General features: G+C 42.1%; 1 protein-coding gene and 1 long non-coding RNA gene across 3 annotated transcripts in view; one reads left to right on the forward strand and one right to left on the reverse strand.

The window, feature by feature from the left end:
* The window catches only part of DNAH9 (dynein axonemal heavy chain 9), a 336,893-nt gene continuing 309,080 nt past the window's right edge, over window positions 1-27,813 (reverse strand). For both annotated transcript variants that reach the window (XM_072821109.1, XM_072821108.1), the window contains 2 exons: window positions 7,758-8,147; window positions 1-1,006 (listed from right to left, as the gene is read on the reverse strand). In XM_072821109.1, coding sequence (XP_072677210.1) covers window positions 779-1,006; window positions 7,758-8,147 — 618 coding nt within the window. In that variant the 3' untranslated portion in view covers window positions 1-778. The remainder of the gene's footprint in view (window positions 1,007-7,757; window positions 8,148-27,813) is intronic.
* On the forward strand, window positions 424-27,340 carry LOC140630608 (uncharacterized). Its single transcript, XR_012028364.1, has 3 exons — window positions 424-675; window positions 6,135-6,204; window positions 26,686-27,340. It is a non-coding gene; the product is annotated as an uncharacterized lncRNA (long non-coding RNA).

Raw genomic sequence — 27,813 nt, forward strand, 5'->3', positions numbered from 1 at the left:
TCACAGTTGTGTTCTCAGGAGATTGATTAACTGATTGAAGGCATGTGTGAATTAATGAAGGATAAATATCATGTGTGTACTTCCCTTATCCTCGAGCCATGATCAGCAAAATATGGCCCACCATCTGTTTTTGCAAATACGTTTTACTGCAGCCCAGCCACACCCATTTATTTATGTGTTGTGGCTACTTTGAGGCTATAGTGGCAGCGCTGAGTCACTGCAACAGACACAGGCCCTGCAAAGCCTAAACTATTTGCTGTCTGGCCCTTTGCAGAAAAAGTTTGGTAATCCCACATCCAGAGTACTGTCTCCCAGACCATAGCGTGCATTCATATCCTTTCACCTCATATCATTTTCAGCTTGTCAAAATGCAGACTAACTCGGGGGTGGTGTTGATGTGGCTAATCCATGGAGTAGCTGGGAGCTAGAGCACAGAGTTTACCAGCATGAGGGCTCAAGCGTTTGTGGTTTGTTTCTCTTGGTCTTAGGATCGTTTATGACTCTGTCACTCTCAAAGCTGGGACCAGACACACTTGAAGAGTCAGTCACTTTATTAGGAAAGGTGCAGTGTTATGGAATGCTTCTCCCCTAGTTCCTGGGTCTATACTCTTCCAGCACCACCTTACTATAGGCACTTCTCTCCAGGTTCCCTGCAAGAATTCTACAGCATTGTGAGTACGTATGATTCCTTATCTTCATGTTTGTGTCTCCCCTCACCCACTTGTCCTTCTGGGCAGCCTCCAGCTCAGCCTTGTTGTCTCAGTGGTTCTGCAGAAAGCTAAGTCTGGAGAAGCAAAGCAACTCCAGCTAGCACCCACTTCGATGGTTTCTCCTTAGTCTTCAGGTTGAAAGTCCACACGTAGGTGGGTCCCCGCTGACAAGTCTTGTACACAGGACAAGGATAGACACTGCGGTGGTCCTGCTTATCTGCAGGAATGGCTTTGATGAACATCACAGGCATGGGCGGTGTCAGATCCTTCAGCTTTGCGTCTGTAATGATCCCAGCCTGAGGACAAGAACAGGAAAAGAGCCAGCTTAGATCAGACCCAGAGCCCGGCCAGCCAGCCTTCTGTCCAAAGACCCAATAGCTGAGAGGCTGGCAAGGCTGGCTGCCTTTATGCTTGCTGCCTTACAGGTTCGCTCAACAATCCAGGACAGAATGCGTCTGAGATGTAGAAAACATATTTCTACTGCTTTTCAGCCTAAATCACTTTTTGAAGGAAAGTTTTACAAGTTGTTATGTGTCACATACAAATTAATCCCTTTGAAAGTTGAGTCTTTTTAAATTTTTTCATCCATTCATTTCATAAGCATATTGAATGCAACCGTTTGCCAGATGTCATCATGCCAGGTGCTAGGGGTTTATTTTTTTTTTAAGATTTTATTCATGAGAGACAGAGGCAGAGACACAGGCAGAGGGAGAAGCAGGCTCCCCGCGGGGAACCCCATGTGGGACTTGATCCCAGGACCTCGGGAACACACCCTGACACTCAACCACTGAGCCACCAAGGCATCCCTCTGCTAGGGTTTTAAAGATAGATAAGGCACAGCTCCTGCCTGCAAATGCTTTAGATTTTTAAGAGTTTGGTTATGTCCTGTTCAGTTTTATATGGGACCTCATCCTCTCACAAGAGTGTTTTGACTTTTTGAGCAGGGCTATGTTCTATCCCTACTCATGTGATAGGGACCTAACTATTCTGTAGCTTTCTAGTTGGGGCCTCTGTGGTTTTCTGAGAGTCCCATTAGAGTAATCTAGGACAGTTTTTTTTTTAATTAATGAATGGATTTATTTATTATTAGTCCCGAGAAATGTTCTGAAGAACAAAAGGGTTCCTTCATCAAATAAACTTGGGAAAAGGTGTTTACCATACCCTAGGCTTGAAGCTTTATAGTGCACACTAGTACACTGAATATAGGAAATCCTAGCAATAACGGAAAGCGATGAACTTTATTTAACCTGGTGTTCCCCAAACTTGTTTGACCACAGGACTCTTTTCTTGGCAATCTATCTATTTCCCACGACAACATACTTTGGCAAATGTTGATACAGAGTGATTCACAAATTCCTTGCTTTTGTCCTGGTGATTCACAGCCCCTTCTACTATGGATAGGACTTGGCTCATTTTCCATGAAATTTGTTTATAGGGAGAGAATGTGCCTTTTTGGTTCTATTAGAAGCTGGTATGAGGCATGAAGAGTACTAGAACTTAAATGGTGGGGACCCCCTTAACCCCAGCAACTGAGTGTTTGTGGCAGGGAGTGGAAACAGGGGTAGAACTTTTTTTTTTTCCTCATATACCATAAACACCCCACACGTTTTTTTTATTTATTTATTTATTTATTTATTTATTTATTTATTTAAAAGATTTTATTTATTTATTCATGACAGAGAGAGAGAGAGGCAGAGACACAGGCAGAGGGAGAAGCAGGCTCCATGCAGATAGCCTGATGCAGAACTCGATCCTGGGACTCTAGGATCACGCCCTGGGCCAAAGGCAGGAGCAAAACTGCTGAGCCACCCAGGGATCCCCAACACCAAACCTTTTAAAATGTACAATTCAGTATTGTCTAATGTACAGTCATCACTTTGTAATTCTAGAACATTTTCATCACTCCCAAAAGAAGCTAATCATTAGCAGTCACTATTAGTAGTAGGGTATTAATATCTCCAGTTATTATGGTTGAATTCTCTATTTGAACAGCATATTTGTTTCCATCTCTTAATTTTCAGCCTATTGTGTCTTTGAATCTAAAGTGTATCTCTGGTAGACAGCCTATAGTTGTATCAAAAAAATCCATTCTGCCGTTCTCTGCCTTTCAACTGTAGTGTTCAATCTATTTACATTTAATGCCATTACTGATAAGGTAACGCTTACATCTGCCACTTGACTCTTTGTTTTCTATGTCCTCTTTTTTTTTTTTTGCTTCTCAATTTCTCTTTTGTTGCCTTCTTTTCCATTCAGTAGAGATCTATTTTAGTATACCATTTTAATTCCCTTGTCATTTCTTTTACTATATTAAAATTTATTTTTTTTGTGGTTTCCCTAGGGATTACAATCAACATCATTGTAAAAAAATCTACTTCAGGATAATACCAACTTAATTTCAGTAGTATACTAAAACTGTATTCCTATATAAGTTCCATTCCTTCTCCTTCCTATGCTCAAAACCTTGTGTTGTTTTCATTATACAAATAACATCTTTTATGCTTATCAGCACAGATTTATGGTTATTGCTTCTTGGACTTGTCCTTTGAATCAGATTAGGAAAGAAATAAAAGATACAAACTTTTTTATATTTACATATGTAATTATCTTTGCTGGTATACTGTTTCTTCATGTGGATTTGGATTATTGTCTTGTAACTTATTTCATCCTGAAGAACTCTCTTAAGTATTTCTTACAGGTCTCATCTGCTAGTGGTAAATTCTCTGTCTCTCTGTCTGTCTTTTTTAAATAGGCACCACATTCAGTGTGGAGCCCAGCGCAGGGCTTGAACTCATGACCCTGAGATTAAGACCTGAACTGAAATATAGAGTTGGATGCTTAACCAACTGAGCCACCCAGGCACCTCACCCTTCTCTTTTTCCTGAGAATGTCTTGATTTCTCCTTCATTTTTGAAAGATAGTTTTACTGAATATAGAACTGTTGGCTGCTCTTTCAGCACTTTGACCTTTCATTCTGCTGCCTTCTGGCCTTCATGGTTTCTTAGGAGAAATCAGCTGTTCATCCCATTGAGGACCCCTTGTATGTGATAAATTGCTTTTCTCTTGCAGCTTTCAAGATTCTCTCTTTATCTTATAATATGTCAGGTGTGGGTTTCCTTTCCTTTCCCTTTTTCCCTTTCCTTTCCTTTCCTTTTTTTCTGATGGGCTTGAACATATAGCCCTGAGATCTAGTCCAGAGCTGAGATCAAGAGTCGAATGCTTAACTGACTGCCTGAGCCACCCAAGTGCCCAAGGTATGAATTTCTAAGTTTATCCTGTTTGGATTTTGTTGAGATTCATGGATGTATAGATTATTATTTTTTTTTAATCAAATCTGGAAAGTGGCCATCACTGCTTCAAATAGTCTTTCTAGCTCTTTCTCTCTCTCCTCCTTTTGGGACTTCCACTATGGGGATGTTGGCTTTCTTGATTTTTCTCAGGTTTCTAAACTGTTCATTTGTCTTCATTCTTTTTATCTTCCTGCTTGTCAGATTGTATCATCTCAATTGATGTACTTCCAAGTTGGGTGATTCCTGCCTGCTCAAATCTTCTGTTGAATTTCCCTACTGAATTTTCATTTAAGGTATTAATACTTTTCAACTCCAGAGTTACTATTTGGTTTTTTAAAATGTATTTTCCTCCCATTATTAATATTCTCTATTCAGTGAGACATTGTTCACATACTTTGCTTTGGTTCTCTGAACATACTTAAAATGGCTGATTAAAAGGCTTTGTGTAGTATGTCCCACTTCTTTTTATTTTTTATTTTGTATTTATGATAGTCACAGAGAGAGAGAGAGAGAGAGAGAGGCAGAGACATAGGCAGAGGGAGAAGCAGGCTCCATGCACCGGGAGCCTGACGTGGGATTCGATCCCGGGTCTCCAGGATTGTGCCCTGGGCCAAAGGCAGGCGCTAAACCGCTGCGCCATCCAGGGATCCTCGTATGTCCCACTTCTGAACTTCAGGAACCATTTCTTTTTTTTTTTTTTAAGATTTTATTTATTTATTCATGAGAGAGAGAGAGAGAGAGAGGCAGAGACACAGGCAGAGGGAGAAGCAGGCTCCATACAGGGAGCCTGACGCGGGACTCGATCCTGGGTCTCTAGGATCATGCCCTGGGCTGAAGGTGGCGCTAAACTTGTTGAGCCACCTGGGCTTCCCAGGAACCATTTCTTTTGACTGCTCCCCACCCCCCCCCTTTGGTTTCTTTGAATGTCTCATGATTTTTTGTTGAAAACGTCAACATAGGGTTTGTTGTTGTTGTTTATTTAGTAACTTCTTTTCTGAACTGATTCTGTAAAGTCTGTCTTTGTCACATATGACTACTGAAGTGGCCTGCCCAGTTAGCTGAGTGGTTAGCAAGTAACAGGACAGAGATTTTCTTAAACACCTGCATCCAGTAAGTCTCTCAGTTTTTGCTCAGGGGCTCTGCGTATGAGTTGGGCATGCCTTCAGTGCTCAGCAGGGCGGTTTAACATTCTGGCTTAGTCTTAACTTCCTGCTTGTAAAGAGCCTCCAGGTCAGCCAGAGGTGAGTTTATAGCCTTCTTAGGTCTTTCTTGAGCCTGTGCACAGCCCGGCACATGGGTGTGGCCTTCTAGGTTTCCAGGGCCATGTTGGAGGTCATCTCATGCTCCAGCTTCTCTTTTTAAGCTTTTTGGTTAGCCTGTTATTTGCACTGTTATCTAAAGGATTAAACAGTTGTCTGACTGTTTTTAGACAGAAAACAGTAAATGGCCCTTGGGGGGGAAAGGCTGTTCCCTTGCGTGAGCTCTAACTCAGGTCAAATAGAGACAGACTTATAAATGGGGGTTTTCCATGAAATCAACAGGTAGGGGAAAATAATGACAGTTTTCTGGGAATGGAGCTTTGAAAGAACTACAACTCCATTTTGCCTCAAATGGCTGGGAGGCTGCTGTTTGCACTACGACTGTGGCATGTTGGTTCTCAAGGCCACCACAGAGTTGGTGGGGAAAGAATAGAAACAGAGCAAGTTAAAAGGCTGCCCAGTAGGGTGCCTGGGTGGATCAGTTGGTTAAGTATCTGTCTTCAGCTCAGGTCATGGTCCTGGGGTCCTGGGATTGAGCCTCACATTGGGCTCTCTGCCTAGTGGGAGTCTGCTTCTCCATCTCCCTTTGCCTGCCCCTCACCCTGCTCATGCTCTTTCTCTCTGTCAAAAAAAAACAAAAAACAAAAAACAAAACAAAACACCCCACAAAACTTTTCTTTAAAAAAAAGTCTGCCAAGTGTTTCTTCTTAGTGAGAGTTGGATGTTTTTCTTCACAAAACACTAAAAAGCTAAAAGCCTTTGGTTGATCTCTAGAGTTGTGTAAAAAAGTGGGTTCTGACAATTTTGGGCCAGTGTTATGATTTTATGGAGGATATTTTTGGACATTCTTACTCTTACCTTTGCTGATGTCTTTCTAGGAGCAGAAACAGAACAAGAGTTCTTGGTGGGCGAGTATTGCTTTTTGGGAAGTTATTATGAAGAAACAAGGTAATAAAATATTGGATAATTAGATGATTAGAATCGGTGTCCTTTCCCCTTTCTCCCACAGTGCCAGTGCTCTTTTGAACTTCTTCCCTAATTGCTCCAATTTTTTTTTTTTTGTATTCTAGTTCTGGCCACCCAAGGCCACCCTATACCTAATATAATCTGTGTGTGATCCCCACTGATGGAATCTTGGACAAATGTTAGCATAGAGAGGGGGAAGGTAGCTTCCTTCTCAAGTTTCAGGCTGTTTAAACACTGTCTTGCTTTACTGTCTTCTCTGTTGGCCCTCAGTTGGTTTCATAGGGCTGCTGTAACAAGTTACTATGAATTTGGTTGCTTTAAACAACAGAAATATATTTTTTCACACTGCTGAAGGCCTGAGTCTTAAATCAAGGTATACATAGGGTCTGCTCCTTCTGGAGGCTCTGAGGCAGAAACTATCCCATGCCTCTCTCTTAGCTTCTGGTGGCTGCTGGCCATCCTTGGCATTTCTTGGCTTACAGATGTATCACTCCAATTTCTGCCTCTGTCCTCACAGGACATTTGCTTCTGTGCTTCCAATATGGCCTTATAAGGATTCCAGTCCTTGGATTTAGGGCCTGCTCTGCCCTAAGTGTATAGTAGAGTATAACCTCATCTTAACTACTTATATCTGCAAAGACCCTATTTCTAGGTAGGGTCACATTCTGAGGTTCTGGTAGAATTTTGGGAGTCATTGTTTAATACAGCTCTATGTGTATTTATATGACCTTCTATGATATTATAGATCTTCTAACAGTTTTCTCCCATTAATTCGATACTGACTGCTAGGAACAGTTAAGTGTCACTTACCAAGCAGGGTATTTGATTAAGCACCTCTTCCAGGTCATGTGTATAACAAACATAAACTTGTTCTAGAGTTATCCATCCTTGCGCATGTCATTTATCCCAGCTAATCTTATTGTGACTCAAATTTTTATCAGGCTTCACTGAGGAATCCTTTCAGAATGCCCTGTAAAATAGCATCTACTGGACTCCCTTTGCAGACAGGGGCAATGTAAAAGGCAGAAGGGATGCTGGCCTTCCTAGAGCTCAGGAATGAGGAAGTGGCCGCGGGGGGTGAAATGATATCCCCCGGTCAGCCAGTAGCAGGGATAGCCAACTCCAACACCTTTGGAGCACTCTCTGTGTGCCAGGCACTATTCCAAGTGCCCCATATAGTAACTAATTTAATTTTTGCAGCCTATATATTTTCCCATTTAGCACTCGAAGAAACAGATTTGGAGAGGTAGAACCATGTTCCAAGGTCATAGCGGCAGTAGATGGAGATGCTGGGATCTAGATCCAGCTGTTCAGTTCTCGAGCCCTTGCCTTTAATTACTATACTCTACCCACTCTGTGAAGTCTGTGCTAGATGTGCCATCCCTGGCTGCATGAAAGTGGCTTGATGGCCTCAAGGGAAGGACACCTAGGTCAGAAGATCCCGGGACATGCCTTTTCGTGATCAGACTCAGTGGAGGCAACATGCAATTTAATCAGCCCACAGAGGGTGCCCTGAGGCTCACCCCAAGATTTACCTGTATGTCCCAGCGAGCGCCTTCCATGAAGAGGCCATGGATGTAGGCCCCTTCCCGAGGAGGGCTCTTGAAGTCCTCCCTGTTCTTCTTGGTCACATCACATTGCAGGGCCATCTTGTCCAGGGGCCACTCGTTCTTACGGGCCGTGGACTGCATGATGGCGGTCAGGAAGGACTGGGGGTTGAAGAAGCCTGTCAGCCACACCGTGGAGGGCATTGCAAAGTCTCCTATCCAAGCTTCCAACTCTTTGATTCGGTTGAGGAGGTCCAAAAACCAGGTTCCCAGGCCTGCTGTTGAAGGGTAGGCTCGCCTGGTCCAGGACTCTGGCACTGTGTCTAGGTATAGGGCGTTCTGTAAGGTCTCCATGTCACTGGTCATGGTCAGCTCCCCCTGTAGACAAAGAGCAAGAGGGCAAAGAGTGAGGGGGCAGGAAGTCCCTGGAAACAACTGGCCTTAGGGACCTCTGACTCATGGCACACAGGCAGACAGATGACAACTCCAGGAGTGGTGCTGACACAGTGACTGTCCCTAATACTTGACTTGCAGACTTTAAAACTTTCCCTGCTCCATGCAATCAGAGTCTACACCTGTCTACTGATAGGAGTCAACGTCCACTGTGGACCCCAGACCACCTGTGGGTTCCCTGCTGCTTCCACCAACCGTAAAGCATCGGTTCTCCTCCAGCCTTTGCAGCAGCCCTGCAGGCTTCTGTGCACAGCTCAGAAGCACAAGAGGCCCAAGCCTGGGAGATCTGTGTCCCCCCAAGTCAGGGATTTCCTCCAGAATCGAGGTATTGGATACAGGGTCACCTTGAAGGAGCCCTCTTCCAACTACTGGATGAACTTTGTAAAGAAGGGTTACGTTGAAAACCATTGTTAAATTTGATTTTGTAACTTTGGTTATGACAAGGATCTCTAGCAATTTCTTTAAGACCCCATTTCTAGTACAGTGGGTTCTGTACAGGGGTTAGAGTACTCGACAAGCCTCATGGTATGGACTGAATATATCCCTTCCCCATGCACCCAAATATGTATGTTGGAATCCTGACCCACAGTGTGATGGTATTAGGAGGTGATTGGGTCGTGACGTGGGGACCTCACGAATGGGATCAGTGCTCTTGCTATAAAGGAGACCCCAGAGAGAGCCCCCTCACCTCTTTTGTCTTGTGGGGGCCCAGTAAGATGATGGCTGGCAGTGAACCAGGAAGTGGGCCCTCACCAGACACCAGATCTGCCGATGCCTCTGGAACTGTGAGAAGTAAATTTGTATTGTTTTTAAGCCACCCAGTCTGGTGTTCAATTATAGCTGCCTATGTGGACTGAGGCCGCTCGGCTTGCCTAAAGTGCAGACTGCTAAAATGGAGAGACCTCAGTGGAGCCTCGAGTCACCTTGCCTGTGGGATGGGAGACTGCATTGTGTAGTGCTAGGCCCAAATCTTTCTCCTAACTCTTGGAACTGTTTAAAAAAAAAAAAAAAAAAAAAAAAACCTCTCTTTAAGAGGAACTTATTTCGGGTCCTAAGTGACAACTAGAAACTAACCTTCTGACCCCTGATTTATAGGAAATAGATGAATAACTTCTTTATGAAATTCACAGAGAGACTGTTGCTGTTGCATATATACTTCCTATACCATGGAGTCGAGTGGCTGGGCTATTTTCAGATATAAATGCTGTAATATTTTTTTAAAAAGGAAAACAGCCCCAGCTATTCATTGTTATGCGCAGTTTATAACTTAGGTTTAAATAAAGTTTCCCTAAAAATAGCTGATTTTTTAATAAAATAAGTATCAAAATTTAGTGCAAAGGGAAAAAAATGAATTCAAAGCCTCTTTTTTATGAGATCCTGTCTGTGTAACTATTTCTTGCCTTATACTATCTAGGAACTTCTTTACAATGATAAATGAGGGTGGACATTATTCTTGTTTCAAACTTAGAGGAAAAAAATTGTCTTTCATCATTAAATGTGGTCAGTTTTTCTTTGATGTCATTTATTTAGTTAAGTTCCTTTTCTTATTTTTCTGATATTTTAAGTCAAGGTTTGGTATTAAATTTTGTTAATTTTTTTTCATTTATGAAGATAATCCTATTTTTTTCTTATGTACATTCATGTTGTGAATTCCACTGATTGATTTAAAAAAAAAAAGATTTTGAGAGAGTGAGAGAGAGGAATGTGGATGGAGGGGCAGAGGGAGAGTCAGAGGATGAAGCAGACTCCTCACTGAGCAGGGCTTGTTCCCAGGACCCTGAGGTCATGACCTGAGTTGAAGGCAGATCCTTAACCAATTGAGCCACCCAGGTGCCCTAATCCTTTTTTTTTTTTTTTTGTTATTATGGTTAATCACATTGATTGTTTTGTGAATATTGAACCACTCTTGCATCCCTGGAATGAATCTCACTTGATTGAAGTGGATGATGTATATAATGTATTGTTGGATTGGTTTGCTAATATTTTGCTGAGGATTTTTAAATCTATGTTCATCAGAGATGTTGACTTTTTTTTTTTTTTTTTGTAGTGCCTGTCTAGGTTTTGGTATTAGGGTAATGCCATACTAGCTTTATAAATGATTGATCTATTACCTTTATGTTTGCTTCTACTCATGAAATTTAAATAATAACTTTTATTTCTAATTGTATCCTTTTCTGCTTAAGTCTCTTTACCATTTCTTATATGGGTGGTTTAGTGGTGATGAACTCCTTTAACTTTTGTCTGAGAAGCTCTTTATTGGTTTTTAAATTCCGAATGATAAACCTTACCAGGTAGAGTATCCTTGGTTGTAGGTTTTTTTCCTTTCAGCACTTTGAATATATCATGCCAGTCCCTTCTGGCTTGTAAAATTTTCCTCCCTCCTTCCCTCCCTGCCTTCCTCCCTTCCCTCCCTTCCTTCCACACAGGGTAGCTGGATGTGGGGCTCCATCCCATGACCATGTGATCATAACTTGAGCTGAAATCAAAGGTCGGATGCTTAACAGACTGAGCTACCCAGGTGCCCTCTGGCATGTAAAATTTATGTCAGAAACTCAGCTGATAGCCTCATGGGGTTTCCTTTGTATATAAATAGTTGTTCTCCTTTGGTACTTCTAAGATGCTCTCTTTATTTTCAATCTGTGACATTTTAATTATTATGTATCTTGGTGTGGACCACTCTGAATTCATCTTGTTAGAGACATTTTGTGATTCCTGGACCTGGATGCCTTTTTTCTTCCTAAGGTTAGGAGAGTTTTCAACTATTATTTCTTCAAATAAAATTTCTGTCTCTCTCTCTCTCCTTCTTCTGGGACCCTTATATTGTAAATGTTTGTATGCTTGATATTGTGCTAGAGATTGCTTAACCCACCCTTATTTTAAAAATTCTTTTTTCTTCTTTTTTTCTTCAGCTTTAGTACTTTCCATTACTCTGTCTTCCAGCTTGTGGTTCTGCTTTGACATCCTCTAACTTAATGTTGATTCCCTGTAGTGTATTTTTCATTTCAGTTATTGTGTTCTTCAACTCTGTTTTTCTTTCTTTCTTTTTTAAAGATTTTATTTATTTATTCATTCATGAGAGACACACAGAGAGAGAGGCAGAGGGAGAAGCAGGCTCCCTGCGGGGAGCCCAATGCAGGACTCAATCCCAGGACCCTGGGATAACAACCTAAGCTGAAGGCAGATGCTCAACCACTGAGCCGCCCAGGTGCCCCTGATTGTTTCTTTTTTAATAAATTCCATCTCTTTGTTGAAGTTCTCACTGAGTCTGTCCACTCCTCTATCAAGTCTGATCAGCATCTCTGTGATAATTACTTTGTACTCTTTATCAGGTAGATTGCTTTATCTCCATTTCATTTAGTTCTATTATCTGTGCCCCCAACCCCCCCCCCCCCGCCCCTGGCCCCAGTTTGGTTTTGTTTTCTCTTATTTGGAGCATATTCCTCTATCTCCTCATTACTGTCTGTGTTTGAGTCTGTGAATTAGTTGGAACAGCTACTTCTCCTAAACCTAAGGGAAGAATATTGTGTAGGGATGTCCCCTGTGTAGACTGCATGTGCTTAGTGATTTTGACTGGCTGACTGGAGCTGTAGTGGGTCGGGGTGCTCCAAGCTGGGCCCTCCCTGCTGAGGTGGCTAGAGCTGAAGTTAGGTGCAGGCTAGGAGCCCCTGGGGTGCAGCACCCAGGGGACGCCCTGGTGAGTCATCTAGAGTTGAAAGAGGTACAAGCCTGGGGTGTTCTGGGATGCTTTGTGCCCATGTTGCCTTGGTGAGCTGACTAGTAGTAGCTTCAGTAGATGCTGTCCAGGGGTGTCGTGGTGTGTGCCTTACGGGGGCTGCCTTGATGTGAGGACTAGACCTGTGTGACTGGAGGCCTGGAGCTCACTAAGGCAGCTGGCCATCTAGGGTCCCCAGACCTTGCTGTCATCTGTGCTGTCACAGTGGAGGAGATGGGCACTGGGTGGCTCAGTCAGTTGAGCGTCCAACTCTTGGTTTTGGCTCAGGTCATGGTCTTGTGGTCATGGGATGAAGCCTCATGTTGGGCTCTGCACTCAGCACAGAGTCTGCTTTATATTCTCTCTCTCTGTCTCCTCCACTCACTCTCTCAAGTTAATAAAATCTTTAATAAAAAAAAAAAAAAAAGGTGGATCATGAACAGTGGCACTCACCCAGGCCTCTGACGCTAGAAGAAATTTCCAGCAGTTCCCTCACCATTTGGTGGAGTAAAGCTGGTTCCTTTACATTCTATCTGCCCTTTTAAACTGTTTTTTTTTTTTTCTGTGCCACAGGGCAGACAAATCTGCCCCCAGGCCCTCAGTACTATTCCTTTCCACTGTACCAAGGCCCTCTATCCAGTCAGCCCTCACCACTTCTTCAGGAGGAATTGTTCTATATATAGGTATGGATTTGGTATGACCCTGGAGAGGGCTGAGTTCAGGATCTTACCATGTCACCATCTTGGATCCTTTCCTCCTCCCATCTTTTAGGGTTGGTGACAAATTCTGTTATGATTTTCCTTTATCTGAAAAGGTCTTGATTTCCCCTTCATTCCTAAAATATTTTCTCTGGATATAGGATCATACTCTATGTGATACCTCAGGAGAGGGAGATGGCATAAGAAGTCTGCATATGGATTTCTCTTGACTCTGCTGTGAATTTTCCCTTCATGATCCAGCCATATATATATATATATATATATATATATATATATATATATATATATATATATTCATTTATTTATTTATTTATTTATTTTTATTCTTTAAAAAAAAAAGATTTTATTTGAGAGAGAGCGAGCGAGTGCACATGAGCATGAACGGGGGAAGAGCAGAGGGAGAGGGAGAATTATACTCCCCACTGAGCAGGGAGCCCAATGCTTGGCTTGATCTCAGGACCCTGAGATCATGACCTGAGCTGAAGGCAGATGCTTAAGTGACTGAGCCACCCAGGTGTCCCTGTGCGTGTATTTTTACTGTCCCATTGTAACAGTCTCAGTCAAGTGTAGAATTGTGTGCTGAGATCCAATCTTCAAATGCAGAAGTGATCTGGGGACAGGATCTCTGACACAACAGTGTGTTAGATCTTGTTGGTTTGTTTATTCTGACAATTCTAATCAGTACTTTGGACACTTAGATCATTTATATTTAATGTAATTATCAGTATGACAGAGTTTAAATCTACTTTTTTTTTTTTTTTTTTTTTTACTTATTTCATTGGCTGCTCTGGGTAGGGGTTGGCACATTTTCAGCACAGTGTCAAATAGTAAATACTGTAGGCTTTAAAAAAAAATACTGTATGTGTGGGAAATATCAGAAAGGGAGACAGAACGTAAAGACTGCTAACTCTGGGAAACGAACTAGGGGGGGTAGAAGGGGAGGAGGGCGGGGGATGGGAGTGAATGGGTGACGGGCACTGGGGGTTATTCTGTATGTTAGTCAATTGAACACCAATAAAAAATAAATTAAAAAAAATACTGTAGGCTTTCGAGGCCGCATGGTCTCTGTTGTAGCTACTCACCTCGTCAGTCTTAGCACAAAAGCAGCCATACACAATGTGTAAATTAAATGATTGTGGCCTTAGTCCAGTAAATGCTTACAAAAACAGGTTGTGGGCTGGATTTGGCCTGCAGGCCATTAGTTTGCTGACCCCTCCTCTAGGATTTACGTATGTCTCTTTACTCACAGTCTACCTTCAAATAATATGCCACGTCACGTACAATGTAGCAGTTATATTCCTCCCTTTCATTTTTATGCTATTGTTGACATACATTTTGGTTCTACATATGTCATAAAAAGCCCATAGTAATTATTATTTTTGTTTTAATTTATTTATTCATGAAAGATCCAGAGAGAAAGATGTAGAGACACAGGCAGAGGGAGAAGCAGGCTCCATGCAGGGAGCCCAACGTGGGACTCAATCCTGGGACTCCAGGATTATGCCCTAGGCAGAAGGCAAGCGCTAAACCGCTGAGCCACTCAGGCTGCCCCTTATTTTTGTTTTAAAAAGTCAATTATTTTTTGAAGATTCTTAAGTGATAAAAAAATGTCTTTAATACTACTCACATATTTACCATCCATGGAGACAGTCATTTCTTTGTGTAGATCTGGATTTCCATATGGTATCATTTTCCTTCTGTCTGGAGCATTGCTTTTAACTTTTATTTTAGGCCTGTTGGATATGGATTCTCTTTGTTGTCTGAGAACATGCTTATAGCCATATCTCAGAGATATTGTGGATTTGGTTCTAGACCACTGCAAGAAGCTATATATTGCAATAAAGCAAGTCAAATGAATGTTTTGGGTTCCCAGTACGTGTGAAAGTTAATGTTTACACTGTAATCTATTAAGTGTGCATTAGTATTATATATGAAAAAACAATGTACATACCTTCACTTAAAAATAGCCATCATCAGGGATCCCTGGGTGGCGCAGCGGTTTGGCGCCTGCCTTTGGCCCAGGGCGCGATCCTGGAGACCCGGGATCGAATCCCACGTCGGGCTCCCGGTGCACGGAGCCTGCTTCTCCCTCTGCCTGTGTCTCTGAGCCTCTCTCTCTCTCTGTGACTATCATGAATAAATAAATAAAATCTTTAAAAAAAAATAGCCATCATCTGAGCTTTCAGCAAGTACTCATCTTTTTGCTGGTGGAGGGTCTTGTCTCATTGATGGCTGCTGAGTGTTCAGGGTGGTGGCTGCTGAAGGCTGGGGTGACAGTGGCAGTTTTTGAAAATAAGACAACAGTGACGTTTGTTGTATTGATTGACTCTTCCTTTCACAAACAATTTCTCTGTAGCTGCAATGCTGTTTGATAGCATTTGACCCAAATTGCAGTCCATCCTCTCAAACCCTGCTGCTGCTTTATCAGCTACATGTTTGGAATATTCTCAATCCTTTGTTGTCACTTCAAAAATTTCATAGCATCTTCACCAGAAGTAGATTCTATCTGAAGAAACCACGTTCTTTGCTCATCTATAAAAAACAACTACAGGGATCCCTGGGTGGCTCAGTGGTTTGGTGCCTGCCTTCGCCCCAGGGCATGATCCTGGAGTCCCGTGACACGTCAGGCTCCCTCCCTTCATGGAGCCTGCTTCTCCCTCTGCCTGTGTCTGCCTCTCTCTCTCTCTCTCTCTCTCATGAATAAATAAATAAAATCTTAAAAAAAAAATAGAAGCAACTCCTCATCCATTCAAGTTTTATCATGAGATTGTAGTGAATCAGTCCCATCTTCTGGCTCCACTTCTGATTCTAGTTCTTTTGCTTTTTGTACCACATCTGCAGTGACTTCCTCCACAGAAGTCTTGAACCTCTCAAAGTCATCCATAAGAGTTGGAATCAAGTTCTTCTAAACTCCTCCTATTCCTACTATATCCTATGGTTGATATTTTGACTTCTTCCCATGAATCACAAATGTTCTAAGTGGCATCTAGAAGGTGAATACTTTCCAAAAGTTATCAATTTACTTTGTCCACATCTATCAGAGGAATACAATCCATGGCAGCTAGAACCTTGTAAAATATATTTCACAAATAATAAGACTTGGAAGTTGAAATTCCTCCTTGATCCATAGGCTACAGAATGGATGTTGTGTTAGCAGTCATAAAACCAACATTAATTTCAGGTACATTTCCATCAGCACTCTTGGGTGACCAGGTGCATTGTCAATAGGCAGCCATATTTTGAAAGGATTCTGGTTTTTTTGAGCAGTGGGCTTAAAATATTCAGTAAACCATGTTGTCAACAGATGTGCTGCCATCCAGGCTTTATTGTTCCAGTGAAAGAACACAGACAGAGTAGATTAAGGACAATTCTGAAGGGCCCTGCAATTCTCAGAATGGTAAATGAGCATTGGCTTCAACTTAAAGTCACCAGCTGCATGAGCTCCTAACGAGAGAGTCGGCCTATTTAAAGCTTTGAAGTCAGGCATTGACTTCTCTCCAGCTGTCAGAGTTCTAGATGGCATCTTCTTCCAACAGAAGGCTGTTTCATCTACATTGAAGATCTGTTGCTGAGTGTAACCACTTTCATTAGCTCAATCTTTTGGAGAACCTGCAGCTTGCACCTTTATGTATGAAGATGATTTCTTTCCTTAAACCTCCTGAACCAACCTCTGATAGCTTCAGACTTTTATTCTGCAGCTTCCTCACCTCTCTCAGCCTTCATGGAATTGAAGAGTGCTCGGGCCTTGCTCTGGATTAGGCTTTTACTTAAGGGAATGTTGGGGCTGCTTTGACCTTCTATCCAGACCACTGACATTTATCCACATCAGTAAGACGGCTGTTTCACTTTCTTATCATGTGTGTGTCCACGGGACAAGCAGTTTAATTTCCTTCAAGAACTTTTCCTTTGCATTCACAACTGAGCTAACCATTTGGTGCAAGAGGCCTAGCTTTTGGTCTATCTTGTCTTTTAACATGCTTTCCTCACTAAGCTTAATTGTTTCCAGCTTTTGATTTCAAGTGAGAGACATGTGACTCTTCTTTTCACTTGAACACTTAGGAGCCACTGTCGGGGTTATTAATTGCCTAATTTCAATATTGTTGTGTCTCAGGGAAGAGGGTGGCCAATGAAGAGGGTGAGGGACAAAGGAATGGCCAGTCAATGGAACAGTCAGAACACATAAACATTTACCAATTACATTTGAAATATTGTGAGAATTACCAAAATGTGACACAGAGAAATGAAGTGAGCAAATGCTGTTGGAAAAAACGAGGCCTATAACTTGCTTGATGCAGGTTGCCACGATCTTTCTATTTGTAAAAAAAAAAAAAAAAAAAAAAAAAAAATGCAATTATCTGCAAAGCTCAGTAGAGTGAAATGCCACAAAGTGAGGTACGCCTTTATTTAGTTTTCTTTTTGTGCTAGTCAAAGGGTTCTGGGTTTATTATTATTTTTTAAAGATTTATTTATTTGAGAGATGGCGAGCAAGGTGGGGAGGGACCGAGGGAGAGAGAATCTCCAGCAGACTCCTCACTGAGCAAGGAGCCTGGCATGGGGCTTGATCCCATGATCCTGAGACCATGACCTGAGCTGAAATCAAGAATCAGATGCCCAACCGACTGAGCTGCCCTGGTACCTCTCGTTTTCTTTTTGGCACTTTTCTGTTAGCACATTCATGCTATCTCTCCACTGTCTCCAGTTTGCATAGCTCCTTATGAGAAATCTGCTCATTTCTTTCTTTGCTCCTTTGCATATACCCCGCCCCTATTCCCGCCCCTCACCCCGCCTTCTTTACCCTTGAGTTTCACTAAGGGTGAAGGGTACCTTTACATAGTTTTCATTAGGTATATTCTGCATAGGCTTATTGAGCTTCTTGCGCCTATGGGTTTATAGTTTTTGTCAAACTTGCAAAACTGTGGCATTTCTTCAAGTGTTTTTTCCTGACCCTTGCCCTCGCCTCCATCCTCCTGGGACTCTAATTACATATATTAAATCACTAGATATTATCCCACAGGTCCCTGATGGGCTGTCTACTTTTTTCCAGTATTTTGCTTTTCCCCTCACTTTGGATAGTTTCTTTTGCTATGTTTTCATCATCTGTAAATCTTCCAAACATCTCATTTTTCATTCAGCTATTATATTTTCCATCTCTGCACGTTCCATTTATATGTTCCATTTGTTCTTTATCAGGTTTGTATTTTCTTCTGTCTCCTAAACATATACAGCAAACTTACGATCATGTCCTAACCTCCTTGTCTGTGAATTCCATCATCCCTGCCATTTCTGGCTCCTTTCCAATAGGATCCACTTTTCTCCTGGATATAGATCATATATATTCCTGCTTCTTTACATGCTTGTAATTTGCTTAGCTTATGTCAGACACTATGAATTTTACATTTTTGAGTGCTGGATTTTGGTCTATTCCTTTTAACAGTGCTGGAATTTTTTTCCCCTGCAGTTAATTTACTTGAAATTAGAGGATCTGTTGGAAGTTTGTGTTTCAGCTTTGCTACAGTGGGAGTACAGACCAGTTTTAGTCTGAGTTCAGTTTAGCCTGCTACTAGGTTGATACTCTTCTGAGAATTCTCTTTGATATTTCCTGCTTTTTTAAATTTAAAAAAATTTTTATTTGTACTCCAGTTAGTGGGAACACAAACACATATTCCCAGCTCTATGTGAGCTCTGAGATTTGTTCTCTGTTCCTCATGGTTCCTTCTCAGCCTTGGATGGTTTTTTCCTCACTCACGTGTAGAGCAGTAGCCAGCCAGAGTCTCGAGGGGAACCCCTGTGCAGATGTTTGAGGCTTTTTGTCTGGGCGGCTCCCTGATGTAGGCACTCTGCTCTACAAACCCCGCTGCTTTGGCCTCCACAAGCTCTGCTCTGCACATCCTCAGTTCAGTAGAACTGTGGAGCTCTTTGCTGATCTGCAGCCCCGAAACTGCCTCCCCATAATAAGCTCGTACGATGAAGGGAGCAGCTCTCTCCTTCCTTTTCTGTCAAGTATCACAGTTGTGTCCTGACACATTTTTTTTTAAGATTTTATTTATTTATTCATAAGAGACACAGAGAGAGGCAGAGACACAGGGCAGAGGGAGAAGCAGGCTCCATGCAGGGAACTCAATGTGGGACTCAATCCTGGGTCTCCAGGATCATGCCCTGGGCTGAAGGCAGCGCTAAACAGCTGAGCCACCTGGGCTGCCCTGTCCTGACACATTTGTCCAGACCACTGGAATGTACAACACCAATAGGGAGCCCCAGTATAAACCACGGACTGTGGGTGATTGTGATGAGATGGTGTAGGCTCCTCAGTTGTAACAAATGGACCACTCTGGTAGGAGATGCGGATGAGGGGCAGGCTGTATGGGAGCTGGGAGTATGTGGGAAATCTCTGTACGTTCCTTTTGATTTTGCTATGAACCTAAAAACCACTCTAAAAAAATAAGATCTTAAAAAATATGCGATTCTGAATTTTAAACACTATTTGGAAATCTGAAATCATTTTGATAGAGAAACATAAAATGTGTAACTTGGCTTTCTTAAAACTTTCTCACATCTGCTTATAATCTGATGTTAATTCTTTCTGACAATGCTTTTACATTTGCTGATTGAATGTGGAAGTGACAGAGCCTTCGAGAATGTACTGTCTCTGAGGTTTTGCCAGTTTGAGAGTGAAGAACAGTTTAGGAAAAGAGGAAACCATTCACCTTGTAGTTAGGTGTCTGACGTCAGTATTCCCATGACCTTTAGATGAAGTAGAAATGACTCACATTCATTGTAGGGGCTGAGAGGGAATGAGAGAGAGCCCCACCACAAATTCACTAAGTCAGAGTTGTGTCCCTTCTTAGGAGAAGAGGAAAGCATAGATTCTAGGACAGCATTTCCTGGAAGCTGTTCAGAAAACATCAGTTTCTTGAGGTGTTTCCAGATCAGTGGAGGCTGGGGTGGGCAGACAGGAAATTTCTGGCCATGCTCTGGGCAAGTGGGCCCTTCTTAAAGGTCCAGCTATACTATCATACAGAAACCTGTTTACATTTGTTCAAGCCCAATCTTATCAAATTCCTCAGATTCGTAGGCTGCAGTCCACACCTAAGGACTCTAACCCCTGGAGGGCCAGGAACTTCCATTTGGAAAGGGTACCTCTGTTGGATCTGAAGCAGCTGGGTGCTCTGGGCTCACAGCCAGGCAACCAGCATTCAGTCCAGAGGGCGTCAGCAACACCCACATCCTCTTCCTCGAGGGGCTGCAGGCTGCACCCTGTCCTGATGGTCAGTTCCTATCTGCTTTTTCTTCCCAATGAAGGTGGCCTTTGCAGCCAGCTTTCATCTGTCTGTAACACAGGAGGGGAGGTGATGGGGACGGTGGTGGGAATGACATGAGCTGCACCCCTTCCAGTCTGACTTCCAGACCAAGGGTGACCACAGCCCATCCAGCTGGGTGTTCTGACGGTGCATTGGAAGACGGAAGGCACATGGGGCAGGGCGGCTGCCTGGTGAGCGGTGACTGTAAGTCGTCAAGAGGTTCAAAGCAAGGCCCTGTCAGACCTGTGCTATTAAGTCAGAACAATGGATCAGAGTAAAGAGTTGAAATGGTTAGTTCTCCAAATCAGCAAGCTGGACTTCAAGTTTGAGTATCCTTTACATATTTAGAAACAGAGTTTGTTAATTGCCACTGAAAGCCTAAGGGAGAAAAGAAAAGTCTGATGTCCTAAAACATTTGAATAATCAAAAACGATTCCCAGGGCACCTGGGTGACTCAGCTTAAATGTCTGACTCAGGTCATGATCTTGGGGTCCTGGGATGGAGCAGCGGGGAGTCTGCTTGTCCCTCTTGTTCTGCCCCTCCCTCTGCTTGTGCTCTCTGTCTCTCTCTCTCAAATAAATGAAGAAAATCTTAAAAAAAAAAAATTCCCAGCCCTGCCCAGTGTGTAGGCTGGCCAATCATTCCAACTAAGAGAGCACTAGCACTGCTCAAATGCGATATAATGCAAGCTGCAAATGTGAGTAACGTGTGTAATTTTAAATTTTCTTGTAGCCCCCTATAAAAAATTAAAAAGATGAACTTGATTTTCATAATATATTTCCATTGAACTCAATATATCTAAAATGTCAGATATCTTAATATGTAGGTAATAGAAAAATTAATAGGATATTTTATATGTTTTTGTCTTATTGAAATATGGTGTTTATTTTTACTGTTTCACAGAAATTTTTTCTTTTAATTCCTGTGTAGTTAATATACAGTGTTATATAGTTTCAAGTGCACAATATTGTGATTCAACAATTCCATACATTTCTCAGTGCTCATCACGGCAGGTGCCCTCCTTCATCCTTTTCACCTATTTCACCCATTCCCCCCACTCTGGTCACCATCAGTTTGTTCTTTATAAGTTAAGGGTCTGGCTTTTTGTCTCTTTTTTTCTTAAATTCCACATATCAGTGAAATCATATGGTATTTGTCTTTCTCTGACTTATTTCACCTAGTATTATTCTCTAGTGGCATCTATGTTGTTGCATAGACAACAACAATGGCAAGATTTCATTCTGTTTTATGGCTGGATAATATTCCATTGTATGTATACACCACACATTCTTTATTCATCAGCTGATGGACACTGGGGCTGTTTCCATAATTGGGTGTTACAAAATGATACTGGTCTAAACATAGGGGTGCATATATCCTTTTAAATTAGTGTTCTGGTTTTCTTTGGGTACATACTCACTACTATGATTACTGGATCATATAGCAGTTCTAGTTTAAATTTCTTGAGGCTCCTCCATACTGTTCTCACAGTGGCTGCACCAGTTTGCATTCCCACCAACAGGGCACGAGCGTTCCTTTTTCTCCATGTCCTCGCCAACATCTGTTGTTGCTTGTGTTGTTGATTTTAGCCATTTTGATAGGTGTGAGGTGACCATCTTATTGTTTTGGTTTGCATTTCCCTAATGGTAAGTGATGATGAACATCTTTTCATACGTCTGTTGGCTATCTGCATGTCTTCTTTGCAGAAATGTCTGTTCATGTCTCCTGCCCATTTTTAATTGGATTATTTAGATTTTGGGTGTTGAGTTGTATAAATTCTTTATATATTTTGGATACTAGCCTGTTATTGGATATGTCATTTGCAAATATCTTCTATTCAGTATGCTGTCTTTTAGTTTTATTGTTTCCTACCTTGTGCAGAAGAAGCTTTTTATTTTGATGAAGTCCTAATAGTTTATTTTTGCTTTTGTTTCCCTTGCCTCAGAAGACATATCTAGAAAGATGTTGTTATGGCTGATGTCCGAGATGTTATTGCCTGTGTTCTCTTCTAGGATTCTATGCTTTCAGGTCTCACATTTAGGTCCTTAATCCATTTTGAGTTTATTTTTGTGTATTGTGTAAGAGAATGGTGAAAGAAAGTGATCCAGCTTCATTCTTTTGCATGGAGATATCCAGTTTTCCCAACACCATTCGTTGAAGAGACTTTTTTCCAAAGTATAATTTTGGTTCTTTTGTTAAAGATTAATTGACCTTATAATGGTGGGTTTATTTCTGGGCTTTCTGTTCTGTTCTATTGATCTATGTTTCTGTATTTTTTGCCAGTACCATACTGTCTTGATCACTACTGTTTTGTAGTATATCTTGAAATTTGGGATTGTGATACTTCCAGCTTTTTCATTTTCTTGTGATTCTTTCCATACAAATTTTAGGATTGTTTTAGTTCTGTGAAAATGCTGTTGGTATTTTGATAGGGATTGCATTAAATCTGTAGATGGCTTTGGATAGTATGGACATATTAACAATATTCATCTTCCCAATCCATGAGCCATTTGTTTGTGTCATCTTCAATTTCTTTCATGAGTGTTTTATAGTTTTCAGAGTATAGGTCTTTCACCTCTTGGGTTAAGTTTATTTCTAGGTATCTTACTATTTTTGTGCAATTGTAAATGGGATTGTTTTCTCAAATTCTCTGCTGTTTCATTATTAATATGTAGAAATGCAGTGTATTTCTGTGCACTGGTTTTGTATCCTGTGACTTTACTGAATACCTCATTTACTGAATTTATCAGTTATAGTAGTTTTTTGGTGGAGTCTTTAGGGTTTTCTCTATATAGTATCACATTATCTGCAAATAGTGAACATTTTACTTCTTCTTTACCAATTTGGATGCCTTTTTAAAATTTTTGTCTGATTGCTGTGGTTAGGACTTCCAGTACTATGTTCAATAAAAGTGGTGAGTGAGCATTTTGTCATGTGCCTGATTCTAGGCGGAAAGCTGTCAGTTTTTCAGCATGGAGTATGTTAGCTCTGAGGTTTTCATATATGGCTTTTAGTATGTTGAGGTAGGTTTCCTGTAACTCTACTTGCGGAGAGTTTTTTTTTTTTTTTTTAATTGCAAATAGATGTTGTATTTTGTTGTGCTTTTCCTGCATTGGTTGAAATGATCATGTGGTCTTTATTCTTTCTCATATTTATGTGAGGTGTCATGTTGATTGATTTGTGAATATTGAACCACTCCTGCATCTCAGGAATAAAGCACACTTGATTGTGGTGAATGATTTATTTACTATATAGTTGGATTCAGTTTTCTAATATTTTGTTGAGAATTTTTGCATCTATGTTCATCAGAGATATTGGCCTATAGTTTTTTGTATGCACTGTCTTAATAATCTGGTTTTGGTATCAGGGTAATGCCAGCCTCACAGAGTGAATTTAGAAGTTTTCCTCTCTCTTCTACTTTTTGGAATAGTTTGAGAAGAATAGGTATTAACTCTTCTCTACTGTTTGATAGAATTCACCTATGAAACCATCTGGTCCTGCACTTTTGTTTTTTAGGAATTTTTTGATTAGTGGTTCAATTTCATTGCTGGTAATCGGTCTATTCAAATTTTCTATTCCTGATTCAGTTTTGGGAGGTTATATGCTTCTAGGAATTTATCCATTACTTCTAGATTATCCAGTTTATTGGCATATAATTTTTTATAATCTCTAACAATCCTTTGTATTATTGAAATGTTGGTTTTTAGTTCTTCTCTTTCATTTTTTTAAAGATTTATTTATTTATTTATGATAGACACAGAGAGAGAGAGAGAGAGAGAGGCAGAGACACAGGCAGAGGGAGAAGCAGGCTCCATGCCAGGAGCCCAATGCGGGACTTGATCCCGGGACTCCAGGATCGCGCCTGGGCCAAGGGCAGGCGCCTAACCGCTGAGCCACCCAGGGATCCCTTCTCTTTCATTTCTGATTGACTTTGAGTCCTCTCTCTGAGAGTGTGTGCATGAATGGGTTGAGGAGAGGGGGATGGAGAGAATCTTAAGCAGGCTCCATGGCTAGCATGGAGCCTGATGTGGGGCTTGATTCCATGACTCTGAGATCATGACCTGAGCTGAAATCAAGAATTGGATGCTCAACTGAGTCACCCAGGCACTCCCTCACTCTCTTTGTAATTCTACTAAAGGTTTATCAGTTTTGTTGATCTTTTCAAATAACCAGCTCCTGGTTTTATTGATCCATTGTATTGGGTTTTGTTTTGTTTTAGTTTCTATTTCATTTATTTCTGCTCTAATCTTTATTTCCTTCCTTCTAATGGTTTCTTCTTTTTCCAGCTCCTTCATGTGTAAGGTTAGGTTGTTTGAGATGTTTCTTGCTTCTTGTGGTAGGCCTGTATTGCTATAAACTCCCCACTTTGAATTGCTTTTGCTGTATTCCAAAGATTGTTTTTTGTGTGTTGTTGTGTTTTCATTTTCATTTGTCTCCATGTATTTTTTTGACTTCCTCTTTGATTTCTCAGTTGATCAATTCCTTGTTTAATAGCACATTTAACCTCCATATGTTTATGTTCTTTCCAGATTTTTTCTTGTGATTGATTTCAGTTTCATAGTGTTGTAGTCAGAAAAGATGCATGGTTATGACTTCGATCTTTTTCAATCTGTTGAGACTTGTTTTGTGGCCTAATACGTAACCTGTCCTGGAAAATGTTCCATGTGCACTTGAAAAGAATGTGCACTCTGCTGTTTTAGGATGGAATGTTCTGAACATATCTGTTAAATCCATCTGATCCAATGTGTCATTCAGAGCCACTGTTTCCTGGTTGATTTTCCGTTTGGATGGTCTGTCCATTGATGTACATAGTGTGTTAAAGGCCCCTACTATAGTTACTATTGATTACTTTTTTGTTATTAACTGTTTTACATATTTGGGTGTCCCCATGTTGAGTGCATAAATATTCACAATTGTTGGGGTGCCTGGGTGACTCAGTCCATTGAGCATCTGCCTTCGGCTCAGGTCATGGCCCTGGGGTCCTGAGATTGAGTCTCGCTTTGGGCTCCTTGCTCAGCAGGGAGTCTGCTTCTCCTGCTCATGCTCTCTCTCTCTCTCTCAAATAAATAAACAGAATCTTTAAAAAAATATTTACAATTGTTTTATCTTCTTGTTGGATTGTTCCTTTTATGAAGTGTCCTTCTTTGTCTCTTGTTACAGTTCATTTTAAAGTGTAATCTGTCCAATATAAGTATTGTTACCCCAGCTTTGTTTTCAGATCCATTTTCAGGATAAATGCTTCTCCATCCCTTCATTTTCAATCTCCATGCATCTTTAGGTCTGATATGAGTCTCTTGTATGCAGTGAATAGATGGGTCTTATTTTTTTACTCATCCTGTCACTCTGTGTCTTTTGAATGGAGGGTTTAGTCCATTTACATTCAAAAAATCATTCATAGGTATGTGTGTATTTATTGCCATTTTGTTACTTGTTTTATGGTTATATTTATTCTCTGTTCCTTTCTTCCTTGCTCTCTAACTGTAAGTGACTTTCTTTAGTGATATATTTGGATTCCTCTCTATTTTTTGCATATGTATTACTGGGTTTTGACTTGTTACTATTAGGTTGTTGTGCATCAGGCTATTGTGCATTTGGTTAGTGAGAGTCAGTACCTTTGAGCGGTCAGCTTGTGGTACTCAGAGGACCTGTCTTCACTGTGTAAGGCAAGGAGCCAGATGTCTTACTGTGGTGAATCTGTCTCTGTGGAAATGTGGTTGTGGCAAACCAACCTCTCTTCGGTGTCCATCCTGTCTTCTTCTACCACTTCTGTGTGCTTTGAGCTCCTACAAGTCTTTGGGCTTAGCATACTGTGCCTCTCAGTTCAGCTGGTTCTCTGTGGGTGGTAGCCTTATGGTTTCCCATGCAGCCAACTATGAACAGCTACACATAAAAGTTTATCATAAATGCTAAGGGTATTGACTTAATGATTTAAAAAGTTAGACGTCTCCTAACTTTGGTGCCCCTCTGGACAAAGTGTATAGGGGTCGTGTGAGTTGCCCCTGTCCGCTCCTAGAACTTTAACGTGGCTTTTTTTTTTTTTTAACGTGGCTTTTAAGGAGAACCAGAGTCAGAATGTCCCCCTGCCCCCTGCCCTCTGCCATGGGAGCTGCCATGGGAGCTGGTCAGCATAGCCAGCCACCCTGTCCCAGAAGCGGGCAGTTGCTGACCCCTGTCCCTCCCCTGCCAGGCTGTCCCCTCTGCTCCTTCCTCTCCTGTCTCTCTCCCTCCCCTGAACTCTGTTACCAACCTCTGCACACTCCTTTTCCCATCCTGTTCTTCCACCTACTTGTCTTAACCTCTGCTTCACAAACGACCTCTGGTCAGAATCACTTGGCTGCTGCTTAAAAATAACTGTTTCCAGGTCCCAGCAGTGGATCAGGGACATGTGCTGGGAGTCCCCCCCAGGAGTCCGATGAGCAGGCCTGTTTGGGGAGGGACCTATCCTAAAGAGACTGGGTGTAGACGGCACCGTTTCAAAATGCCTCTTCTCCAGCTCCCAGGGGCACTGGGAGAAAAAGGCCTCCTACAGCTGTCTTGACTGCTCGTGGGTGCCGTCCCCTCACCAGCTGTTGAAGCTCACCACATCACGCTCGCTCACCTGAGTGGACCTTCTGCTCCGGCCAGAGCAGGGTCAGGGTGCCTCTGCCGGCGCCTCGGGAAGATCCTTCTCCTTGTCCCCCCCTGCTGTAATCCCACCCTTCCTCCATGGCCAGTCTATGCCGCTTCTCCTCCAGGGCCTCCCCTGATGCTGCCCACTTGTTCCTTCCTTTCTCTTCCTGCATCTCCCTGCTGGCCTCGTATCATGCTCTGCCCGCGTGCTCGCTCTTCTGACACCGTCATCGTGGAGGTCACCAGAACGTCGCCTGCACCCTCCAGCATGGCTGCTCAGACCCGCCCATTTAGCACATCGGTCAGCTGTGCCTGAACTAGACCGAGAGCAAAGAGGAAGCTCCTTGCCCGCCCCCTTCGTCTTCGTCTGGGCATGCTCTGTGATGCGTGACACCCGAGCACAGCCTCGGCTCTTGGAAGAAAAAATGAGTGAATCAGAAGCCAGATGGTAACAAGCTGCACCAAAGAGCACAGACTTGATAAGATAAGGTTGCAGCAAACCTCCTCGAGGTCACTGCCAGTAGAGACCGTGCCTCTGGGATGGAGCCATGTGACCTGCAGACTCCTTCCTCCTTTACACGTGAGATGGTCCTGTGGCATTTTGTATTTCATTTGATTACAAGCTGGTACATAATTTGGAAACATTTCCATGTACTGTCTTCAACATCACTTCTGTTTGTCCTTCCTCCTTACTTCATCTATACTGGGGGGAGGACATTAATAGATTAAAAAAAATGCCTACCAACATAGGTTTTGCAGTCTGTTTTGTAGTTTCTGGACCTCGGGGCCTGGCTCGGCTTTCTGTGCCAGCTCCAGAAACTGGCCTCTCCCCTTCCCTCTGTCTGGGGCCACAGTTGTGTTAAGGAACATGCCCATGTCAGTGGACGACGGTCCCCTTCAGCTCCTGAAAGTCAGCGGGATCTCCCGTTTACCTGTCACTGGAGGCGTGGTGATACCACTGCTTCTCCACGAGGGTCTGGGCCAGGCACCTAACATAATTACCTCCTGGTCTTTAAGGTTCACTCATCCAAGGAACTGGTGGTCGAAATAGGCTCCTTCATTGCTCAAGAGCAACATAGAGTCTGTGCAGGATCTTGGACCTTTCCTACAACCCTGACGTAAGAGATTAAAATCCTTTCCCCTGATAGGGTGGTGATAATTATCAGCTCTACTTTGGGGTGTTTACTGTATGCTAGGCATCGCTCTAAACATACTATGTACATTATCTGACTTAATCCTTTGCCCATGCCTGA

Source organism: Canis lupus, chromosome 3 (assembly GCF_048164855.1).
Source record: "Canis lupus baileyi chromosome 3, mCanLup2.hap1, whole genome shotgun sequence".
In the NCBI taxonomy this organism is placed as follows: domain Eukaryota; kingdom Metazoa; phylum Chordata; class Mammalia; order Carnivora; family Canidae; genus Canis; species Canis lupus.